General features: G+C 38.3%; 1 protein-coding gene across 1 annotated transcript in view; it reads right to left on the bottom strand.

Annotated features, from left to right (window-relative positions):
- Nucleotides 1–20,415, bottom strand: part of LOC110312287 (contactin-associated protein like 5-3) — a 579,184-nt gene that overhangs the window by 41,867 nt on the left and 516,902 nt on the right. Inside the window, exons 21-22 of the mRNA XM_029470910.1 lie at nt 10,355–10,485; nt 5,437–5,521 (exon numbers count right to left, since the gene is read on the bottom strand). Of these exons, the coding sequence (XP_029326770.1) occupies nt 5,437–5,521; nt 10,355–10,485 (216 nt within the window). The remainder of the gene's footprint in view (nt 1–5,436; nt 5,522–10,354; nt 10,486–20,415) is intronic.

Raw genomic sequence — 20,415 nt, 5'->3', positions numbered from 1 at the left:
AAAGGAAAGGAAAGGAAAGGAAAGGAAAGGAAAGGAAAGGAAAGGAAAGGAAAGGAAAGGAAAGGAAAGGAAAGGAAAGGAAAGGAAAGAAAGGTTGTAAAGAAATGAAAGAATAACATTTAAGTTTTGCAGGCACACACATGCATGTATACCTGTAGACACATGTGCATATAGACATACACACACACACACACGCAGGCAGGCAGACAGACAGACAGACAGAGTCAGACAGAGACACAGAGAAATAAAATTTAGGAGCCAAAAAACAAATCACATACAAATATGTAAAGACATAAATCCTGAATCATATCCATGTAGAAGTGAATAAGCATGTACTGATATATATGTATGTGTGTATACACAGACAGGAACCTACAATTACATGTTACCAGACATATGTATATGAATGCATATTCACAAGTACAGATGCATATTCACATATCCATAGATAGACACAAGCACTTGGCCTTTCTCCTAGCTAAGATGAAACTGCTCCATATTATCCAGTATGCAGGGATTTACTTTTCTCAAAGAAGGGCCCAGGTCTCTCTCTCTCTATCCCAGCCAGAAGTCAGGAGGAGCCTTGTGTCAATGTTTTCACTTTCTATTTCCCCTTCTTCTAGAGACAACAACCTTTATGCCTTAAAGACCGCTTGTTCTGTAATTACCTCCTTGATCATAATTTTATTTCACTATTCGCAGTGGATTACTACGATCAGAAATGAACTCAAGACTTCAAAACTGCTGGTTCGGCATATCTGACCGAGACTCAGTAACTGCCAATCACCCTGAGCTCATTGATTAGTTTTCACTCCTTCTGTAGCCTCTCCTAAATTACCTCATAAAAACAATTTCCTGGATAGTACAGCAAGATTCAACAGTTGTAAAACAAACAAACAAACAAACAGATGAGAGGGAAAAAAAGATTCTGTTGAAATACACTAACTTGAACAAGATATGGTGTGATCTACTGTCCCACCTTGTCTAAATCCACTTCAGTCTTCATATCCATGATCTCATATCCTGAAAAAGACTTCAGTCTAGGGAAGATGAGAATGGTGTCTGTGGTGTTTTCAATGGGAAATGTCTCCCATAGGCTGTTGTATGTGATCACTCAATTCCCACATGGTGCTGTTATTTTGAAAGTCATGGAACTTTAGAAGTGGAGCTCTCAGGAAGAAGAACTAGAAGCAAGGTTCAAATGTTATAGCTTTGCTCCACTTCCTGCTCTCCTTTTGCTTCCTGGGTATAGAGATTCAGTGTGATTTAGCCACTTCCTACTCCTGATGCCCTGCCTTGCCTGCTTGCTAACAAGAGAGAGTGTTGGGAGAAGTGCAGATGAGAGATGTCTGGCTTGTAAAATTCCAAAGGGAAATTTGAGAGACATTTAACAAGTCTATCAGAGCTATTGCATGTTTTAAACTAAAAAAAATCATGGGTAGATATGTGGGGCTGAAAAATTGCTTGTGATTAATAAGATATAGAAACTACTAAACCTTTGGTTTGTAGGGACTCAGCTGGGGTGAGAAATTGGTGGTGTATTAAGAAGAAACTCATATTGTGAAGGAACAGTCTTCTGGGAAGCGTTTCCTTGCGATCAGCACAGAGAAGTCATGGTCCAGAGGCAGACAAGGCTCTACTCCATGCTGGAAGCCAAATTAGTAGTGTAACTTTTATTGACTTGGCACTGGTTTTGACGGCTTTATTGGGTCATGGAAATCTGAGGTTTGGCATTGGGGGAGAGGAATAGCATCCCTAAAGCTAGCCCAGGAAAGGTCATTGGTGACAATGCAGCCCAATTACAGCAGAAGACCTGAGGGTTTTGAAAATGTATGACATGAAAACCATTTGTCAAGACTACAGCAGACATGGAGTACAGTGGCTCTGAGCCTAGGAGACAAGCTGAGTGAGTTGCATAGAGTACAGCCAGAAAGTTATCCAGGTCTTTTGGAAGACTCAGAAGATCATAACTGTATCCCAGTTACCTTAGACATTGAGTTAGTGGGGTGGTTTAAATATGCTTGGCCCATAGAAAGTGACTTTATTAGGAGGTGTGGTCTTGTTGGAGTAGGTGTGGCCTTGCAGGAGGAAATGAGTTACTGTGGAGATAGGTTTTGAGGTCCTATTCTCTAGTTCTGCCCAGTGTAGAAGATCCAGTGTTGTCCTGTTTGCCTTTGGTTCAAGATGTAGAACTCTCAGCTACTTCTCTATCACCATGTCTGCTTAGATGCTGGCATGCTTCCCATCATAAGGATAATCGACTGAAATTTTGACAGGTTTCAAACAAGGATGTCATGGAATTTGTCACATTTCTGTTTTGCTTTTTCGGTTCAAGTGGGTCCAGGATTCAATTTGAGTTAATGCTTGGCCCATTTAGTCCTAAGAAATAATGTCTCTGATATACTTAAGATTTGAGCTACCAAGTCACCAAACAGAAGATAGTTAGTCAATACCAAATGTAGAAATAAATAACCATCAGTATGTTGTGAATGACATGTTACTGCCAATTTAAATTTGATAATTATGGTTATTTTCCTTCCGATATTAACATGTTTCCACATTTTGAAAGTGCTTTTTTTTTCCGTAAATCATGAAGCTATTTCTTTAGAAAACAGTAATAACAATTCTTTAATACTGACTTACAGGGAACATAGGTTAGGATAGAGTTGGTCTGGGAGCAGGAGAAGAACTCAAGCCCTTTCTAGTCTAGTGAAGACCCTGGGTTCAATCTCCCATAAAATTTCCCAGCAACTGCAATATTGTAGTTCTTATGAGTTTATGCTTTCCGTGTCTTTGTAAACTTCAAGATTTTTGAATTTGGAGATCTATTGGTTCTCATGAAAGAAGCAAATAAAACGAAGTCTTTGACATACCCAGGTGAGCTAACTGTGATGAATGCCCAGTGGTAATTCCTGAGGCATCTCCAGAAAGAGGTGTCTTTATCATTGACTTCCTTAAAGAGATTTCTCTCCTGCTATGTAAAATGGTACTTATCTTTTTGGTGTGTATGTACATATCTGTATGGATACATAATTGTATTTAGGAATATACAAATGTGTGTGTGTGTGTGTGTGTGTGTGTGTGTGTGTGTGTGTGTGTGTGTGTATGTACCAGAAAACCACATTAGCTGTCATCACCCATCACTATATACACATATCACTTTTTTTAAATTTTTGTTTCTTTTCTTTTCTTTCCTTTTTTTTTTCTTTCCTTTTTTTTTTTTTTTTGCCCTGGGACTCAGCAATTGGGGTAGACTGGCTAACCAGGGAGTTGGACAAATTCATTTTGCCTCCCAGAACCAGGATTTAAAGCACATGCCACTATGTCTGTTTTTTTCTACACAGATTCTGGGGCTCCCATTCAGCTCTCATTGCTGAGTCACCTAATCAGTCCCTAATATGACTTTCTCTTAATGGCATTGATATAATATTTGCTGTAACCAAGTAAAAGATTTGGAGATAAGCAAAATGACAGTAAACAATTAAAAATAAAAGTTAGCACCATCTTATGATTTACCATAGAAAACTATCTTCATTTATGGAGAGCAAACATACTTCTCCTTTCCCCTCTCCCTTTCTCCCTCCCTTTCTTTCTCCCTTTTACCTTTCTCTTTCCCTCTCTCTTCATCTGATATAGAACACCCTTAAGCTGCCTGGCAAAATGATCTTCTGAGGGTCAAGATAAGAAAAATACCTTCCTTCATATAAACACTTATAATTCAGTGACTTAAAGACAGAAAAATAATTTGTCAAAAAGGTTTATCTCACAAAGGAAAAAATATCACATTTTTGCACAAAGCAGAGATATCTAAGATACAGAGAAGAGGAATTAAAACCTTACCAGGCCTCATTAGTGAACCTGAACATACAGCATCAGAAATAGCACCTTATTACTATTATTATTAATTATTATTATCATCATCAGGAAGTGAGTTGAGAAATAAGCATTTGTATTGATTGATTCATCTGTCTGACACAAAAATGACAGTGTCTGAACTTATTATATATTCAGATTATGTTCTAGAAATGCTATACTCTTTATGAATCTAGAAGACTGAAGAAACAGTGGATCATTTCTTGTCTTATTTAAGCTCCTGCCCTGTTAGCACAACTCATTATCTGCAGCATATTTTCAGAAAATATCTCCTCTGCCTTGCAAATCTACATTCTGTACATGAGTATGAACAGATCCTAGACTCCTCTCAGGAAATAAGAAACCAAGAGCACCCTGCATGACCTACAAAGACCCTCAGATTTTCTGAAGAGTCATTCCAAAACATGATATTATGACTCAGAGTTAAGGACTGCAACCATTTTATAGGATAGTTATTTCTTGTGTTAAATTTATTCCAATTTAAGATTGGCAATGTTCTCTAAACTGTACTGTGACCAGAAGAACCACAGAGAATTTGAGAGTCTTACAAAAAAAAAAAAAAAAGTGAATCAGTAGTAAATAAGGGGCAGACAGAGGTCCAAAATAACAAATAATTTCAAAGTCTGAAGAAGAACTTCACTTGCGAATCTGTAAAACACAGATACTGTATGCTCATAAGCCACTCATGTACAATGCACAGAACAGGAGAGCCTGCCTAAAACAAGTTAGAACAACCAACAGCAGATGTTGATCTCCAAAGCATACCATACCATAGACATGTCCATGGTCATACGTGTGAATGTGTACATACACCACACATGTACACATGACCAATACTTAACATACAACTCAACTGTGTATTCTATTCAACATCATATATAAGGCTTTATAAAGAAAAAAATTATTAAAAGGAAAAAATGAGGAAAGTTAGGGCATAAATTGTGGCCAAAACAAAGGCCTGTTGTCTACATTAGTTGTAGCCACATCATATTCAAGCTCTAAAAGGTACTGGTAAAGATCAAATATCATTTGATATCCAATTATTCAGGAAAGCAAAAGAAGTTCAGTGTTGTACAGGCAATAAATATTCTGAAACAAAAAGTGAAAATTCACAAAGCTGATGTGAAAACAAGAGGAGAATCCATTCGTCCAGCGTGAGTTTTGAATCCTCATTCTGCAGTCCAGCTTCCTACTTCATTCCTTTAGTTTAAAGCTAAGGAAATGCAAGTAAAAAGTTGACTATCTAAAAGAAAAATAATTATATCATTTAAATTAAAATATGTTAATTTGCTTTATTACTTGATCACATTTCTACCTAGATTACTAACAATTTACAAACATAATAATTACTAGAAATGAACTAACCTATCAACAAAACAGACATAAATGGCATCCTGCACCATTAGCACATTTGTTTCTTAGCATATCTCATTTCAAAACCTGTATCAAGAGAATAGATAGAAGCAATGTCTTCCTGTGTGAATCACTGAACACACAAACAGAAGAGACAAATTTATGGAGTTTAACAACATTCAGTGAGAAGTATAGAATACAAAAACAAACCTGTGACTTTGCCTAGGATGAGCGACCTTGCTCTCTGGAACTCAGCTTCTAGTGAGAAAGTATAGTGGAAGAGTTGCTGGTCCATCTGTAGGAAAGTAAAACAAATCCACAGGCCAGGTTTTGAGAAAGCCTAAGGCAATCACATGGGTAAAGAGCTTCCAGTCTCACACAGGGCAGGCTCCTCACTGGAATTCACTCTCAAGAGAGTTGAAATGTCCCAGCAGTTGTCCCACAGCCACAGAAAGTGTCTTTTCTTTACTCCTTGTAAAATAAGCTCTTTCATGGGGCTCCCATTCCCTCAGAAACCTTACAGGGCTATTGTCATGTATTAATCTCCCCCACTGGGAATTTTCACAGAACTCTTCTCTGAAAACAAATAAGTAGAGAAGCCCATCTGTTACCATCTCTGCCACATTAAATGGGACCCAGCTGGGTTGCCCATTCTCCCTTCTTCCTCCTCTCTTGTTGGTTCAGCCACCACCCCTTTCTTTCCCTCCATATCCCTGACCTGCTCTCTCCTGTGGACTGTAGGACTTCCTAGTCATGAAACATAGTTTGATAAATACTTTAGGAAAGGATGGAAATATTACTGCCACTGACAGAGCTGGCTGTTCACACTGCACTGAAGAACAGAAGTCACTGCTGGATTTTCCAGGCCTTGATTTCTAGGGTGCTCTTTTGGAAGTTACTCCTAGCTTCAGATTTTGGTTTGCATCCCCACTTCTTCCTGGACTGTACCACTAATAGCTCTCCATTTTTCTCAATCTAGTCAGATCCAGTCTATTTTTTGAGGAAGAGTGTGAATATAGGTATATTATTTAAAAGTCAACCTGACAACTCCAGGGACCATTCCTCAAGTATATTCCATTTTTTTTGTCTAAAGTTATTCCTCCTACTCATCTCGGGAATATTGTAATGGGTAAGTGGTAAATCTCCAACATTGTGTGAACCATTTGTGTTATATATCCATTGATTATTTAAAAATATCTTATTGGAATAACTACTAGTCACTCATGTTCTCCCATAGGCCAAATCAAAAATTTCCCACTGCTGTCCTCCCAAACTCTCTCCATGTCTCTCTATGTGGCATGCTTCAAGAAATGGAGAATCATTCTGGCTGATTTTTTACCTATATCACTCAGATCTAAATATATCTTTCTATGCAGTGATTTTAGGGAGTTCAAAAAAGAGGCACCAACAAGGATACTCCAAAGCTTAAACCCTAAAGTCATACCATTTGTCTTGGTTTGATAATGAACCTGCCACAATGAAGGATTGCCTACCATGAGGGATTACCTACCCTGTATTGACCATTAGGCATGTCTTTAAGGAATTACCTTAAAGTAATCGATTTGAAAGGCCCAGCCCATTGTCAGTAGCACCATTCCCCAGGCAGAGAGTCCTAAACTATAGGAAAGTAGAGAAAGCAAGCTGTCCATATGAAAAAATGAGTGAGTGAGGATACATTTATTCCTCTCAGCTCTTGAACATTGATGTGACTATCCATTTCTGCCACTTGACTCCATTCTTATGGTGAACTGTAACCTGAAATTATGAGCTAAAATAAACTCATCCTGACTTAGTTTGATTTTTCCCCCCACTCAGGATTTTTATGACAGCAACAGAAACAAAACTAAAACACCTGGCCTTCTCCACAAGCTCACACCAATCACGTAGCAACTGTGACCATGTAGAATCAATTTGCTTAGTTCACAAAACACTGAAGACTTATTGCTGGAGACTGTTAAAGAGGGAACACTGGAAGAATAAACTCAAACCAAGTTCCAGTCTTCATCAATTTACACTCTAGGGGAGAGCGATGGGATTGTATTCCTTATTGGATAGCATGAGTTACTGAGAAAAAAAAGAATAAAATGACAAAGGATAATGAATAGTGTTTGGGAAAAGTCAAGGGAATAGGTTGAAGGAGGTTAGGAGAGGTCTAGATATAGATAGGCATTGATATACTGGCAAATGCAGGACACTCAAAACTATGAGATTGAATAAGATAAGCCATCACATAGCTATAGATACAAAACAGCAGGAGTCTAACAGGGTCCTGAGTGAACCACTGGATAGGAGAGATAACTGAAGACCCACAGAGAGATACCAGTGATCATCTAATGGCATAGAAATAAACCTCAGGGAAGAGGGGTACTTTTCAAACAAAATGTAAGTCAAGCCCTAAAGTCTGAGAATAATCGAGGTTGCCATGCACCCATTTTATTGTAGCAACATCAGGTGTTGGAGAAAATCTTGGGTGCAGGGAACCCTGGAGTGCCCCTGGCACAGTTGCCGTGAGAGATATGCATTATAGGTTTTGGCAGTTAGAGTTTGTGAGTTCTGGGCCACTGTGTGCCTTATATTTCCTGAGAATCTATGACATTCCTTCAGGCACTGAAGTATTTAGATGGCTTTGTGGTTTTCTGTATGTTCCCTTGGAAGCTTAACAGGCCAGTTGGCATTAGATATTAATCCTTTATACTTTGTACAACTGGCAAACATAATTTTTTTTTCTGGCAACTACACCTATATTTATCTTGGCAGTCACCACTGTATTCTGTTTCCTATAAGGGTATAAAATGACTGGTTGCTCTCAATAAAATTGTCACAGCTTCAGTTGTGCTGCAGCCCCTCCAGACTGAGCCTGATTTTATTCTTTGACTGGATGTATCAGGTAACCTTGTCTTGTTAAGTAAGCACTTGGGAAAGTGAAATATTACATCCTACAGGGAATATTATCAAACTTGCTAAGTAAACAAGCCAAAGCTTTCAGGAAGACCTTGAAACTGCCCAGATACACTAAGACTGGGCCCTTAGCTTCCCACAATGCATTGCCTGAAACAAGCACTTTCCTACCTACTACTCTGCTTGAAGTTGTATAGTATATGCCAGTTTTCCACCTTTAGTGACTTATCACCCATGCTGAAGTAGATTTTGATGACATAACTGTCTTTGAGTCATTTCCACTCCTGTAACCCCTCATCCATACTCCTATTAGTAATTTCAATAAAACTCATTGGTTCACTAATTCAGACTTAGTTGTGCCATTATCTAAATTTGCTGTTTGATCTCTATGTGTAGGGAGAAGTTTGCTCATGCCTCCCTAGAAGTATTTTACACAACACTCCACCTTTGTTTTCTGCACAAATAACTTTATTCATGTCTTGACTAGTACAATTTTTTGTTTAACATGGTGGGACTAAGGGGAAGGAAGGTAGAGTAGTTGATATTGTTTGTCAACTACATGGAATTTCAAATCACCATAGAAACAAGCTATGAGGTATATCTGTTCGGGAGTTTCTAGATTGGATTAATTGAGATGGGAAGACACACTTCAAATTTGTGCAGCACCATCCTAAAGGCTGGCGTTCTAAAATAATTAAAAAGTAGAAAGTAAGCTGAGCCCCAGCATTCATCTCTTTCTCCTTCCTGACTGGGAATGGAAGGTGACCAAATGTCTGGCAATTATGGACTGTTCTCTCAAACTGCAAGCCAAAATTCATTTAAGCTCTTTCTTAGGTATTTTGTCACAGCATTGGATAAAGTAACTCACATGGAAGATGCACTTAGGAAATCAGGATATATCTATTTTTCCAAGAAATCCAAAAATAAAATGACAAAAAGCTAGCACTGTGAATAACAATTGAGAGAGGGATTTCTTACCCTGAGCCAGAAAGATCTTGGTTAGTATATTTGCTATATTTAATAATTACTTGATTTGTGCTTCAGGTAACCATTTGGTGGAATTGGAAAGGTGTTTAAAAGGCAAGAAGGCATAAGGATGTTGGAGATGTGCTTGTGAGAAGGCCATGAGATCTAACTCATATGTAGAATGTTGGGTCTTAGAGGGCTGGCTTATTGAGCTCAGCCATGGCAGAAAGAGTGTGTGTGCAAAAGCTCTCAGGTCCAGGTAGGAGGAGATAGGCTAATGAAAATTGCTGATGTCTCCTCTAAAGGATACAACGTTCACAAAAAAAATAGAGCAAAGTCATCCTCTGAGAAGGGTGGCATTACATCTGTTGATGGCAAGAAAGAGGATGGTGATTATTGTGACAAATTTAGAGGATAAAAGAGAAATGGATTAAATTTACCTAAGCAAAACAGTGAATGATAATCTGGTTAACAATCTCACTTATGATCAAAGAGGACTAATCTAGATATTGGATGAATTTTATTAAGATCTGTCTTGTTGTTGGGCTGGAGAGATGGCTCCGTGATTGACTGCTCTTCCAGAGGTCCTGAGTTCAATTCCCAGCAACCACATGGTGGCTCACAACTGTCTGCAATGGGATCTAATGCCCTTTTCTGATATGTCTGAAGAGAGAAATGGTGTACTAACATACATTAAATAAATAAATCTTTTTAAAAAAATATGTCTTGTTGGTTCTTTATACAGAGTCACTAAATTTCGCAGAAGCCTATCATAATGTTTTCTCAGAAAATTTTGCCTGTGCACACATAACCTGTCAAATCTTTCTCTGCCTTTTCTACCCAGGCAGTTTTTCCTTGTCTTCAAGACCAAGTTCACACTAGGAAGTAAGTAGTGATGTGTAGAAGAGACCTGTGCCTTCCCAAGGGCTTCTATATCATCTGTACCCTATGCCCATTTCTCCTACACCTCTTGTATTCATTCTTCCTTTTCTCTCAGTCAGGTTAAGAGCTGATTAAACTTGACCACAACCAGAATCTCCAGTGTTTCCTCCTCTCTAATAGTTTCTGAAGGAATTGCTCTGGTGGGGGATTCAAGAATTTGTATTTCTAGTTCTTTCCCAAGTGATGGCAATATCAGTGGCTAAGGGCTGAACTGCAGTCTGTGGCAACTCTGAGCTCCAGTATGTGGTTTGGTGGAGCTCAGACATGTTTGATGGAGAAGTCTTGGCATGTAGCCTGTACAGAAAGGTGAGAAGTGAAGTACCTGAATAGAAAGTTCTGGACCATCACGGCTCATTTTCACCTGGTGCACTCTTCTATTGGCCAGATTCTCTGTGTTGATGGTGAACACATGACTTTCTTCCTTGCTTAGTTGATAGTGAATCTGTAAACTTCCTTGAAAGAAAAAAAGGAGGGGAATTAGAATTAGGAATAGCAAGCACAACACAGAAAGGAAGATCTCATCAAAATGTTCATAAATCTAATTGTTGGTTATTTCTGTTTCTTGGCCTCAATAACTTGCAATTTTTTAAAAAAAATTTATATTTTCATCACAGTTCAAATATAAAATTCTGAATGCAGGTACTAATTAAAGTGAGTGTGTCTCTTAGTGATGTTATCATTTTGTGTATGGGCCATTTTAAATTAAAATGCTAGTGTGAGATCAGAAGAATGGTGTAGACTTGTAATTTCAGCCCTCTGCCCACTGAGAAAGGATGGTCAGCCTTTCATACCAGTTGGACTACACAGTGATAATCTGCCTCAAAAAACAAGTAAAAAGAAAGAGAAAGGAAAGTGAGCTGGTAGGGGGTGGGATTGGGAAGGAAGAGAGAAGTGGGAAGGGGAAAAGGAGAGAGGAAGTAAGAGATCTACCTTGACAAGCATATCAACAGACCTATTTTGTAACGGGAATGTGAGAGCATGGCCATGACATGGTTACCCTCATGATATGTTTCTCTCAAAATCATCTTCCTCCTTCAGAGATTGAGAGAGAGGAGACATCCCTGTTTTCACACTCTGAGATGTAAAATAATCACCAGTTTAAGTGAAGTCTGCTTAAATCAAAGAACCAATCTAAACCTTCCTGGATCATTTGGACTTTTAAATTTTATCAGGAGAGTATTTTTCAAGCAGGTGTTCACTATCCATGAGATTAGAATACCAGTATATTCAATATCGATCTCAGAGCTTATCTAATTAAATACAGTTTGGTGTGTTTGTGTGTGTGTGTGTGTGTGTGTGTGTGTGTGTGTGTGTGTGTATGTGTGTGTGTGTGTGCATGTGTGCATGTGCACATGTGAGAGCATGTACATATGGTTAATATATATAGAGAGATAGATAGATAGAGCACGTATATGCCAGTATGCATATCCACTTGTACACCTGTATAAGCTAAAGGTCAACAAATAGTATCTTCCTTGGTTTATCTTCACTCAAGTGTTTGGAACAGGGTCTCTCATTGGTTAACACAGGGGTCACTGACTATCACTGGTTAGACTGGTTGTCCATAGAGCCCTCCTCTAATTCCTTGACTCTCAAAATTCTCAAAACAGGGATTTTAGTTGCCAATCATTTTCATGAACACATGGAATTCATGCTTAGTACTTAATGCTTGCAGGGCAAGCATTTTTTTGACCAAGCCTTCTCCCCAGGAACTGAAGAACACTGAAGCAACCAAACATTAATATCTGTAATTCCTACTCAGTATGTATTGTGATCTGTCAGCTCCAGAATATGGATACTCTGCTTTCCTTTCTGTTAGTTCTTTTTAGACTTTCTCACTCTCTCTCTCTATCTCTTACACACACACACACACACCAAACAAACAGAAAAATAAATATATTGAAAAATCTTATAGAACTAACACATAATTTAGCTGTCATGCATACATGTATGCATGTATATGTGTATATATTCCATCTAAGTCCATATATAAAAATAAATGTATGGAAATATATATATGAACAGGGAAATATAATAATAAATGTATGTATATATATATATATATATATATATATATATTCTGTCTAATGGAAAAGTGTATTTCAAAGTGATTCCTGCATCTTACCTGCGTATCTTCACTAGATATGAAGCTAACCTTAAAGGTATGTTCAGACATGAATGAAAGACATGTAGTTAGTGTATGTAGTGACTTGTAAAAAAGAAGGAAACCCTTCTATTTGTAACATGGATGCTCCAGTATTTGATAAAGGAGACAGAAAAGTGTGTAGCGTGGGATCCCTCTTACACATAGACTGTGAAAATGTAGAGCCTATAAACTTGCAGAAGAGAGTGGTGATTATACCGGATGGGAAAAAGAGAGATAATTATGAGAGAGCACATAATCTGGAGAGCATAAGAGAAACAACACATTTTGAGGATATAATGCATTGATAATTGGAAATTGAACTGTTAATAACTCAGCACTTTATTTATAATCATAATCATAATTTCTCTACTCTACATATACTGACTCCTTGTCAACTTAAAGAAGTGAGATGAGAAACTGGAAAGCCTAGCATTTATAAGCATGTGTTGCTATTACAGAGGGCCTGAGTTCAATTCACAACATACATATGAGAGAGCCACAGTTGCCTATAATTCCAGCTTTAGGAACCTGATGCTCTTTTATGGACTCTGAGGGCACCTGCCTATAGAGACATATGCCCACATAAACACATACCCTCGCACGCGCACACACACACACACACACAATTAAAACATAAATAAACTTTTAAAAATACAATGAGATTACAGTGAAATATTTTTCCATTTTTTTTAATCTAATATTTGGAACCCTATTGGCAAAGCTGTAGTCTGTGGAAGTTATAGTCACCTTGTAGCAAAGACAAATATACAGCATATTCTGCACCATTTCTATCTTGGATGAGGGGAGGGCAGATTAGTAGGAAGAAAGTCAGCCACCCTAGAGCTCCTTGAGAATTTCTCCTGAATCAGTAACCTCAACACTTTAAGTTTCCCTCATTCACTCTGCTCTCATGGCTTTCTTGGGCTCAATTAATTCTTAATTCAAAACAACTGTGAAAATCTTCACAGGAAGGAATAAGTGGGCAGCAAGCTCTGCAGGACACTCAGGGGATGAGCTCCAGTTTCCTGTATTGAGTAGCATTCTAAGCACTTTAATAAGAAACAATTATCTTCTCCTATTTCACTGCTTCCATTTACACTAGCATAAAATATCTCACAACATATCTTACCTTAGCTCAAAATGTGTTTGCACAGAACCAAGTCCCATTACTGCAACTGAGTGCAATCCAGTTGTCAATTTCTGCAGGACTCTGATGTATCTATTTCTCTATGTCTTTGTTCTTAGAAGAGGAGGCTTTCTTGATTGACAGGAAACTATGCTAAATGATGAAATTAAGAGTTTAACTTCTGACTTGATGGATATTGAGATTCAACTGTTGATTTAAAGAGAGATTTATCTGAAGAACTGTCTATATAACCTTATCCTCTGGGCACATCTCTAGTGCACCATCTTTATTTTTGATTAATGGAGGAGTACCCAGCTCACTTGGAATGACACTATTTCTTAGACAAGTGATTCTGAGCTGTATCTACAGGAGAGGAAAAAGCAAGCAAGCAATGAAACATGCAGGCCTGCACCCATTTATTTTTCTCTTCTCTTGACTGTATACACAATGTGAATGGCTGTTTCCCTCACCTGTCTCCATGATGTCTCTGCAATGATGGGCTGTGATGTAGAAATGTAGAATTATCCACCAAGTTGCTTTTTGCCAGGGTGCTTTATCACAGAAACAGAAAGGAAACCCAAATGGATGTGAGCAAATCTGATCCAGCTCCTTATCTCTGAGCAATGCACAGTCTTCACGTGTATATGAGATACTAGGTCCAGAAGAGTTACTTGAGATAATTAGCGATCTGTCATGTGCTTACAGATCTCATTAAACTACTAAAGATGTGGGTTTTTCCCTTGGACACCATATTAGAATTCACTTCCATTAAGAGGAAAACATTCTTCCTATTTGTTTAAGATTTATGTTATTTGAAGGCAACAGTAATTAGGATTCAATGCAGTAACTAGTTTTTAAAGAAGTCCCATTGAGGCAGTTTTATGAATTTCAAATTATGTTTTATGATCCAATTTCTTTTAACTATAGACAATCTTTATGACAACTCTTGAAACTTTAAATTAATGGCAGTAATGCCTCTTATAAATGTCTTTGAATATTCTTTTGACTGTTTCCACAGATAGTGATGGAATGAGGGAATACTGAGTGAGCATCAGAGGCTTGGTACCTCTGTGGAATTCTTCTGAGAGGTTGTATTTCCCTCTCATGAGCTACATCTCAGCATCCTATACATAGTAGTCTCTTAGCAGCCTATCTTATTAGGGTTCATATTGCTGTAATGAAACACAAAGATCAAAAGAAAGTTGAGAACGAAAGACTTTATTTGGCTTACGTTTCTAAATCTTAGTCCATCACTGAAGGAAGCCAAAACAGAAACTCAAACAGGGTAGGAGCCTAAATGCAGGAGCTGATGCAGAGGCCTTAGAGGAATGCTGCTTACTGGCTTATTCCCCATGGCTTGCTCAGTCTGTATTCTTATAAAATCAAGGAGAAGTAACCCAAAGATGGTACCACCTACAATGGCTTTGGCCCTCCCCTATCCATCACTAATGAAGAAAATGCTTAACTATCTTGCCTTCAACCTGATCTTATAAGGCATTAACTTAATTGAGGCTCTCCCCTCCCAGATGAATTTAACTTGTGCCAAGTTGACATGAAACTATGCAGCACAATTGACCCCTTGTCAACTTGACACACAAATGCAGCATCATTAAGCCACAATATCTATTTCTCCTTCATCCACATGAACTCACATTTTTGTTTGTTTGTTTGTTTGTTTTGTGGAGACAGGATTTCTCTGTGTAGCCCTGGCTGTCCTGGAACTCACTCTGTAGACCAGGCTGGCCTGGAACTCTGTCTCTACCTTCCAAGTGCTGGGATTAAAATCATGGACCACCACTGCACGGCTCACATGAACTCACATTAAAAACATAAGTAATGTTAAAAGTCCAACAGTCCTTACCAATTTAAGCATATTACAAAGTTAACCCCTTTAAACTAGCCAGTGCTTTTACATAAAAACTCTAAATTTTCTTTTAAAAGTTCAAAGTATCTAAACTGTGAGCTCCTGTAAAAATCAAAATTAAGATAAATGCTTTGCTATTTCAAGAGGGAAGAACCAGGGCACAGTTTCAATAAAAAAAAAAAAATCACACTCCCAAGTGTATAAATAACCCACTGTCTAAAGTCTGGATTCACTCATGATCTTCTGGGATCCTTCAAAGGTTTTGGGTCACTTTTCTTAGATCCCCCTCTGCAGGACACACAGTTTTTCCTCTAGGTGGAGAACCACTCCAGGACTCCATGACATGGTTGCTCCTTTTCTTGGAGCCATCCTGTATTACTGGTGTATCCTAAATGCTGAGGTGTTCTTCAGCAACTGAATTTCTCTTTCACAAACAGCCTCTCCTAGGCTCTCTGTCAGGACTCCAGACGAAGACTGAAATGCTTTCTTTGACTCTCTCTGCCTTGACTTCAAGACAAGTACTACTGTCACCAATCTCACAATACCAAGTACAATACCCAAATGAGGTACAACCTTGACCACTTCTGGAACACAAGGTAAGGTAAGCCTGAGGAAATGCTGCCCAGAAGATGTCACCTCAACTATTCTGGTCTCTTCTAAATCACAGTTGCTTCATCAGCCCCAGCTCCCCAGTATTCATTATGCCACCAAAGCAAAATGTTTCTTTTAATGGTTCTCAGGTCCTGTTAATCAAAGTCAATTTTTCAGCCCTCTGCTAACCAGAACCACAGATTCTTAACTCAAACAGCTGGATAATGTCTTACTTCCCTTTGAAACTTCACAACCAGGTCTCCATTTTCTGCACTGTTTTCAATACTCTTATCTCCCAAACTCCTACAGCACATTTCAGGAAGTTCTCACCATTTAGTGGATATTTTAGCCCAAGGATGCAAAGTCTTTCTACAATTCTCCTCAAAACAACCATGTCATATCTGTCATAGTAATATCTTACTCCTGGTACTGTCTTGTCTAGGGTACTATTGCTGTGATCAAACACTATGACAAAAAGAAATTCGAGGAAGAAAAAGGTTATTTTGCTTACACTTCCACATTGTAATCCACCAGATGGAAGCCAGGACAGGGACTCAAACAAGGCAGAAACCTGGAGGCAGAAGCTGATCCAGAGGCCATGTAACATGGACCCAGCTTCTTCTATAGACTCCCCCCTCACAGCATGAAGTCTCCTTCTCCATGGCAACTGGACATTCTTACAGCTTATTTCCACTCCTACTTGCATTGTAGGACACATTTTACACAAGTTATTCCCTTTGCTGGAGTCAAGGTTCCCAAATCAGCCACCATATTATATTACTATTACATTACACTATGAGAATCACAGATTAAACATTTCTTCCCTAGAAAAATCTTCTTTGCCTTGCATCCTTGCCCACTTCCATTTTGAAATAGGCTCTCAAAGTATTAAATAAGTAATAAAGCATTTTGTATTCTCTCATTTAAAGTTGGTCACAGTGCTAAATTATGTCTCTACTAGGGTACATATTTTGCTAATATGTGATTCTTTCAACACAATTTTAGCTCTAGGAGAGCTTAAATTATAGATATTTTATTTTTGTGTGTATTGAATAATACATAATAAAAGTCAACAGACACCTTGAGTACAATATGAAAGAAAAATGAAAAGGGGTTTTGAGAGTAAAACAACCACATTATGCATAGAAAATTATTATTAGTTAAATAATAAGAAGTATGAGACAGGAATTTTAGAGAAATGTGGAGAATAAAGTTGCTAATCTTAGACCCATGAAACAAAAGCTGCTACAGACAGATGAGTAACTTGTTCTATTCATAGTTAGCCACACATATGACATTACACTGAAGTTCTTCTTCAAGGTCAACTTCAGGTGACTTCCTCCTAGGTCATCAAACTAAAGTGTGGCTATGCTATATGAGATTGAAAACATGTTCTTCCATAAGGCACACCATACTTATTTAATAACAGAATCACTATAGAGTTCCATAGTATTTTGATCCCATTCAAATCTTGAGCTCAGACACCTATTCATCAGCATTTTTTCCTGAAAGGCAAGAAAGAACACTAATAGCTTCAGATAATCAGTTTGTATCAGATTCTAGGGCACCAAAATATTACCTAGATGGCTTTAATTGATAAAAATAAAAGCATCCTAGTGCATTGCAGTCTGGATTCAAAAGGAATATATAGTTCATAAAATTGTGCAGAATGAACCTATCTGAAATAATTTGGGTTCATAGAATACAGCACTAAGAGATGTTGAGTTGCATTGAATTTATCATTTTGTTTTTTATACTTTCTGAAGCTACCTGCTCAGTAATTGAAACAGGTTCCGGGAATAAACACTGCCCCACCTTCATCACTATCATCTTCACATTCATGACCACCTTCCTTATCTCAATCTTCATCAAACTACGTGATGGTCCTCTGGGTCATTATACTTGACACTGTCAAAATGACTCTGACTACAGCTCTAATAATTTTGCATCACATTAAAAGGCTCCTTTCACACCAGAGGGATCTGTAAAAGATACAAGTACAGAGCTAAACACAGAAAGTGCTGCCTGGAGATGTCTCATTAGTAACCACTATCAGCTGAGTGAGCACAGTTTGCTGGGCAGGCAGCAGCCTAGCAGTTTATATTCCTGTGCTGTGATAAGAAACTCTAAAAACAGACAAAATACTGCATTGCAAATTTATATAGAAAGAATTGGATTTTATTTGTTTATGTTTTAAGGGAAAATGTCTGACTAAAAATCTCATTTTGTGAATTCTAACTCAATTATACTTGAACTCCATAGTAACCAAAGTACTCACATATCTCCATTACTCCTTTTTTCCTGGATAAGGGAGGGACAAAAATAGAGCAAGCTGTGACACAGAGGCTTCCTATCTGCATTCATTTAATCCAGAAGATTCTCTCTGCTTGAAGGAAGCCTAGAGATTTCAGCCACAGTTTGAAATCAGTTACTGAGGCATTTCACAAGCAATTTGTTAGCCCCAATTGTGGTCTCATTGCCTCTGCTTTAAACTATCCCTCCCCATTCATCATTGTGATGGATTAAATAGTATGTAATGGCTAAAGTTAATACAGGACCACTGTTTTCATACTAAATTCCACTTCTGTCACCCCAGTAACCTTTCACCTTCAGTTTCTATAACTTTTACCATAGATATCCATGGTCATTTTTGTGAAATATGCCTGGTGATTGTGTACAATCCTCTTGCTAGGAGACCAGATGTGCTTACACTTGCCCTTGAGTAGTACTTTTGCCGTTACTGTTAGAATGCTTAGAGAGACAAACACTAAAGTTGTCAGTGATTTGTGTCTTAGAAATCCAAGGCATTATTTATTGTTTTTTGCTTAGTACTAGTAGTGTAGGTACTTGGGGAAAGATGGAACACAAAACCAAGGTGTGTGCATAATTAGTAATACTTCAATGGGGATCAGAACCACTTCTGTGAAGTGTGTATTTATGTAAAGACATTCACACAAAATACTTAAATGATTAAAAAAAAATACTCAAGCCGTAGTCTTGCCTTGCTGTGGGGTAAATTCATTTATAGACTACTCAAGAGCAAACTAATCACAGGTATACTATATTGAAAGCTACTCCCAACTTCAGAGACCACAGCAGACTTCCACATTTATCATATCAGCACTCCTGCACATTGACAGGGAAGGGGATTCTGTAATACTTGAGGACAGAAAAGAAGGATTTGAGTATCATCGTGACTAAACTGCACCAGAAATCCTCTCCTAATCATGATGCAGAACAGAAAGCCAAGTCAGCGTTTTCAAATGTTTCCTCTATAATTAAGTACATAAAATTGGAGGCATCAGATCTGTGCTATGGTTCTCAAAACTTATCAATGCTTCAACCCTTTATTATAGTTCCTCATGATGTGGTAACCCCCAACGATAAAATTATTTTATTACTACTTCAAAACTGTAACTTTGGTACTGTTATTAATTATAATGTAAACATCTGATATATAGGGTTTCTGTTATATGACCAAAATAGGGGTCATGGCCCATGGATTGAGAACCACTGACCAATACAGGTGGATAGCATAAAATCTGCAAGGTTGAAGAATTTATTTTAGAGCCTGATTTTATTTCCAATGGTATTGTAATCTCAATTTATGCCCTGGCATATCATATTGCAGATAATCATGCAATAGTATTTTGTGTGCTTGACAAATCATCTTGTAAATATTCATTCTCCCTCTCCCTCTCCTACCTTCTCTCTTTCCCCTTCATTTCTATAATAAAGCTCTTAAACCATAGAGTCTCTGCACTGCTCCATCAAGGCCCGCTGTGCACTCTGGTCAGTGTTGGGAACTTCTTCCCTCTTCCCTCTCTCCCACAACCCTGGTGGCTTTAGCAAAGTAGCTCCGGGGTGTTCCCAGGCAGGGCTGCTCCTTAGCCACCCCCTGAAGAGTGGGATAGAGGAATGCCCACCCAGCGATGAGTGGATAGGATAGGTACCAGCCCTCCCAGCCTGACTGACCAGAGAATAGGGAAACTCTGGCAGGGTGTGAGCATCTTTTTCCTATCCCACTTCTCCCCACCCCCTTAATTTGTTCCCTACAATTGTCAGTCTCATGAACCAGTTCACTCTGGATTGTTTATATCTGCATACACAGGCCACCATGCACAGCCAGCATTTTACCAGGGCTCTAGTGATCTGAGCTACAGTGTTCCTGCTTTCCTGAAATGCACTTTATTCACTGAGCAATTGGGACATATCACATGAGATTTATGGGACAGAATCTGATTTTCACAATTCTTTATTCCTGTTTCATTCTGGATGAACACACAGACTCAGCTGGTGTGCAAACTTGTTCTTAAATATTGTCTTGCTGGTTTGTTACTTAAGAGAGTTCTACCCCTGTTTCTGTGTAAGATTTAATGTCTTTAATTAATTTATCTTTCAGTTGTCAAAACAGAAAAGTGGAGGCCATGAAAGTTTCCACTCAGTCCAAGCCACTTCTCTACAGAGAGAAAATAGCATCACCATTTGCTCCATAAACATCAGAGATATCTGACAAAATGATGCAGAGTCTACCTAGATGTCACAGAGGTATTTGTCCATTTCTCTCATTTTTCTTTTTCTCTTCCTTCCTTCCTTTCTCCTTCCTTCCTTCATTGCTTTCTTCTTTCTTCCTTCCTTCCTTCCTTCCTTCCTTCC

The sequence above is a fragment of the Mus caroli genome, chromosome 17, assembly GCF_900094665.2.
Source record: "Mus caroli chromosome 17, CAROLI_EIJ_v1.1, whole genome shotgun sequence".
NCBI lineage: Eukaryota > Metazoa > Chordata > Mammalia > Rodentia > Muridae > Mus > Mus caroli.
The sequence above is the reverse complement of the archived record's forward strand: the minus strand, read 5'-3'. Positions and strand labels throughout refer to the sequence as shown.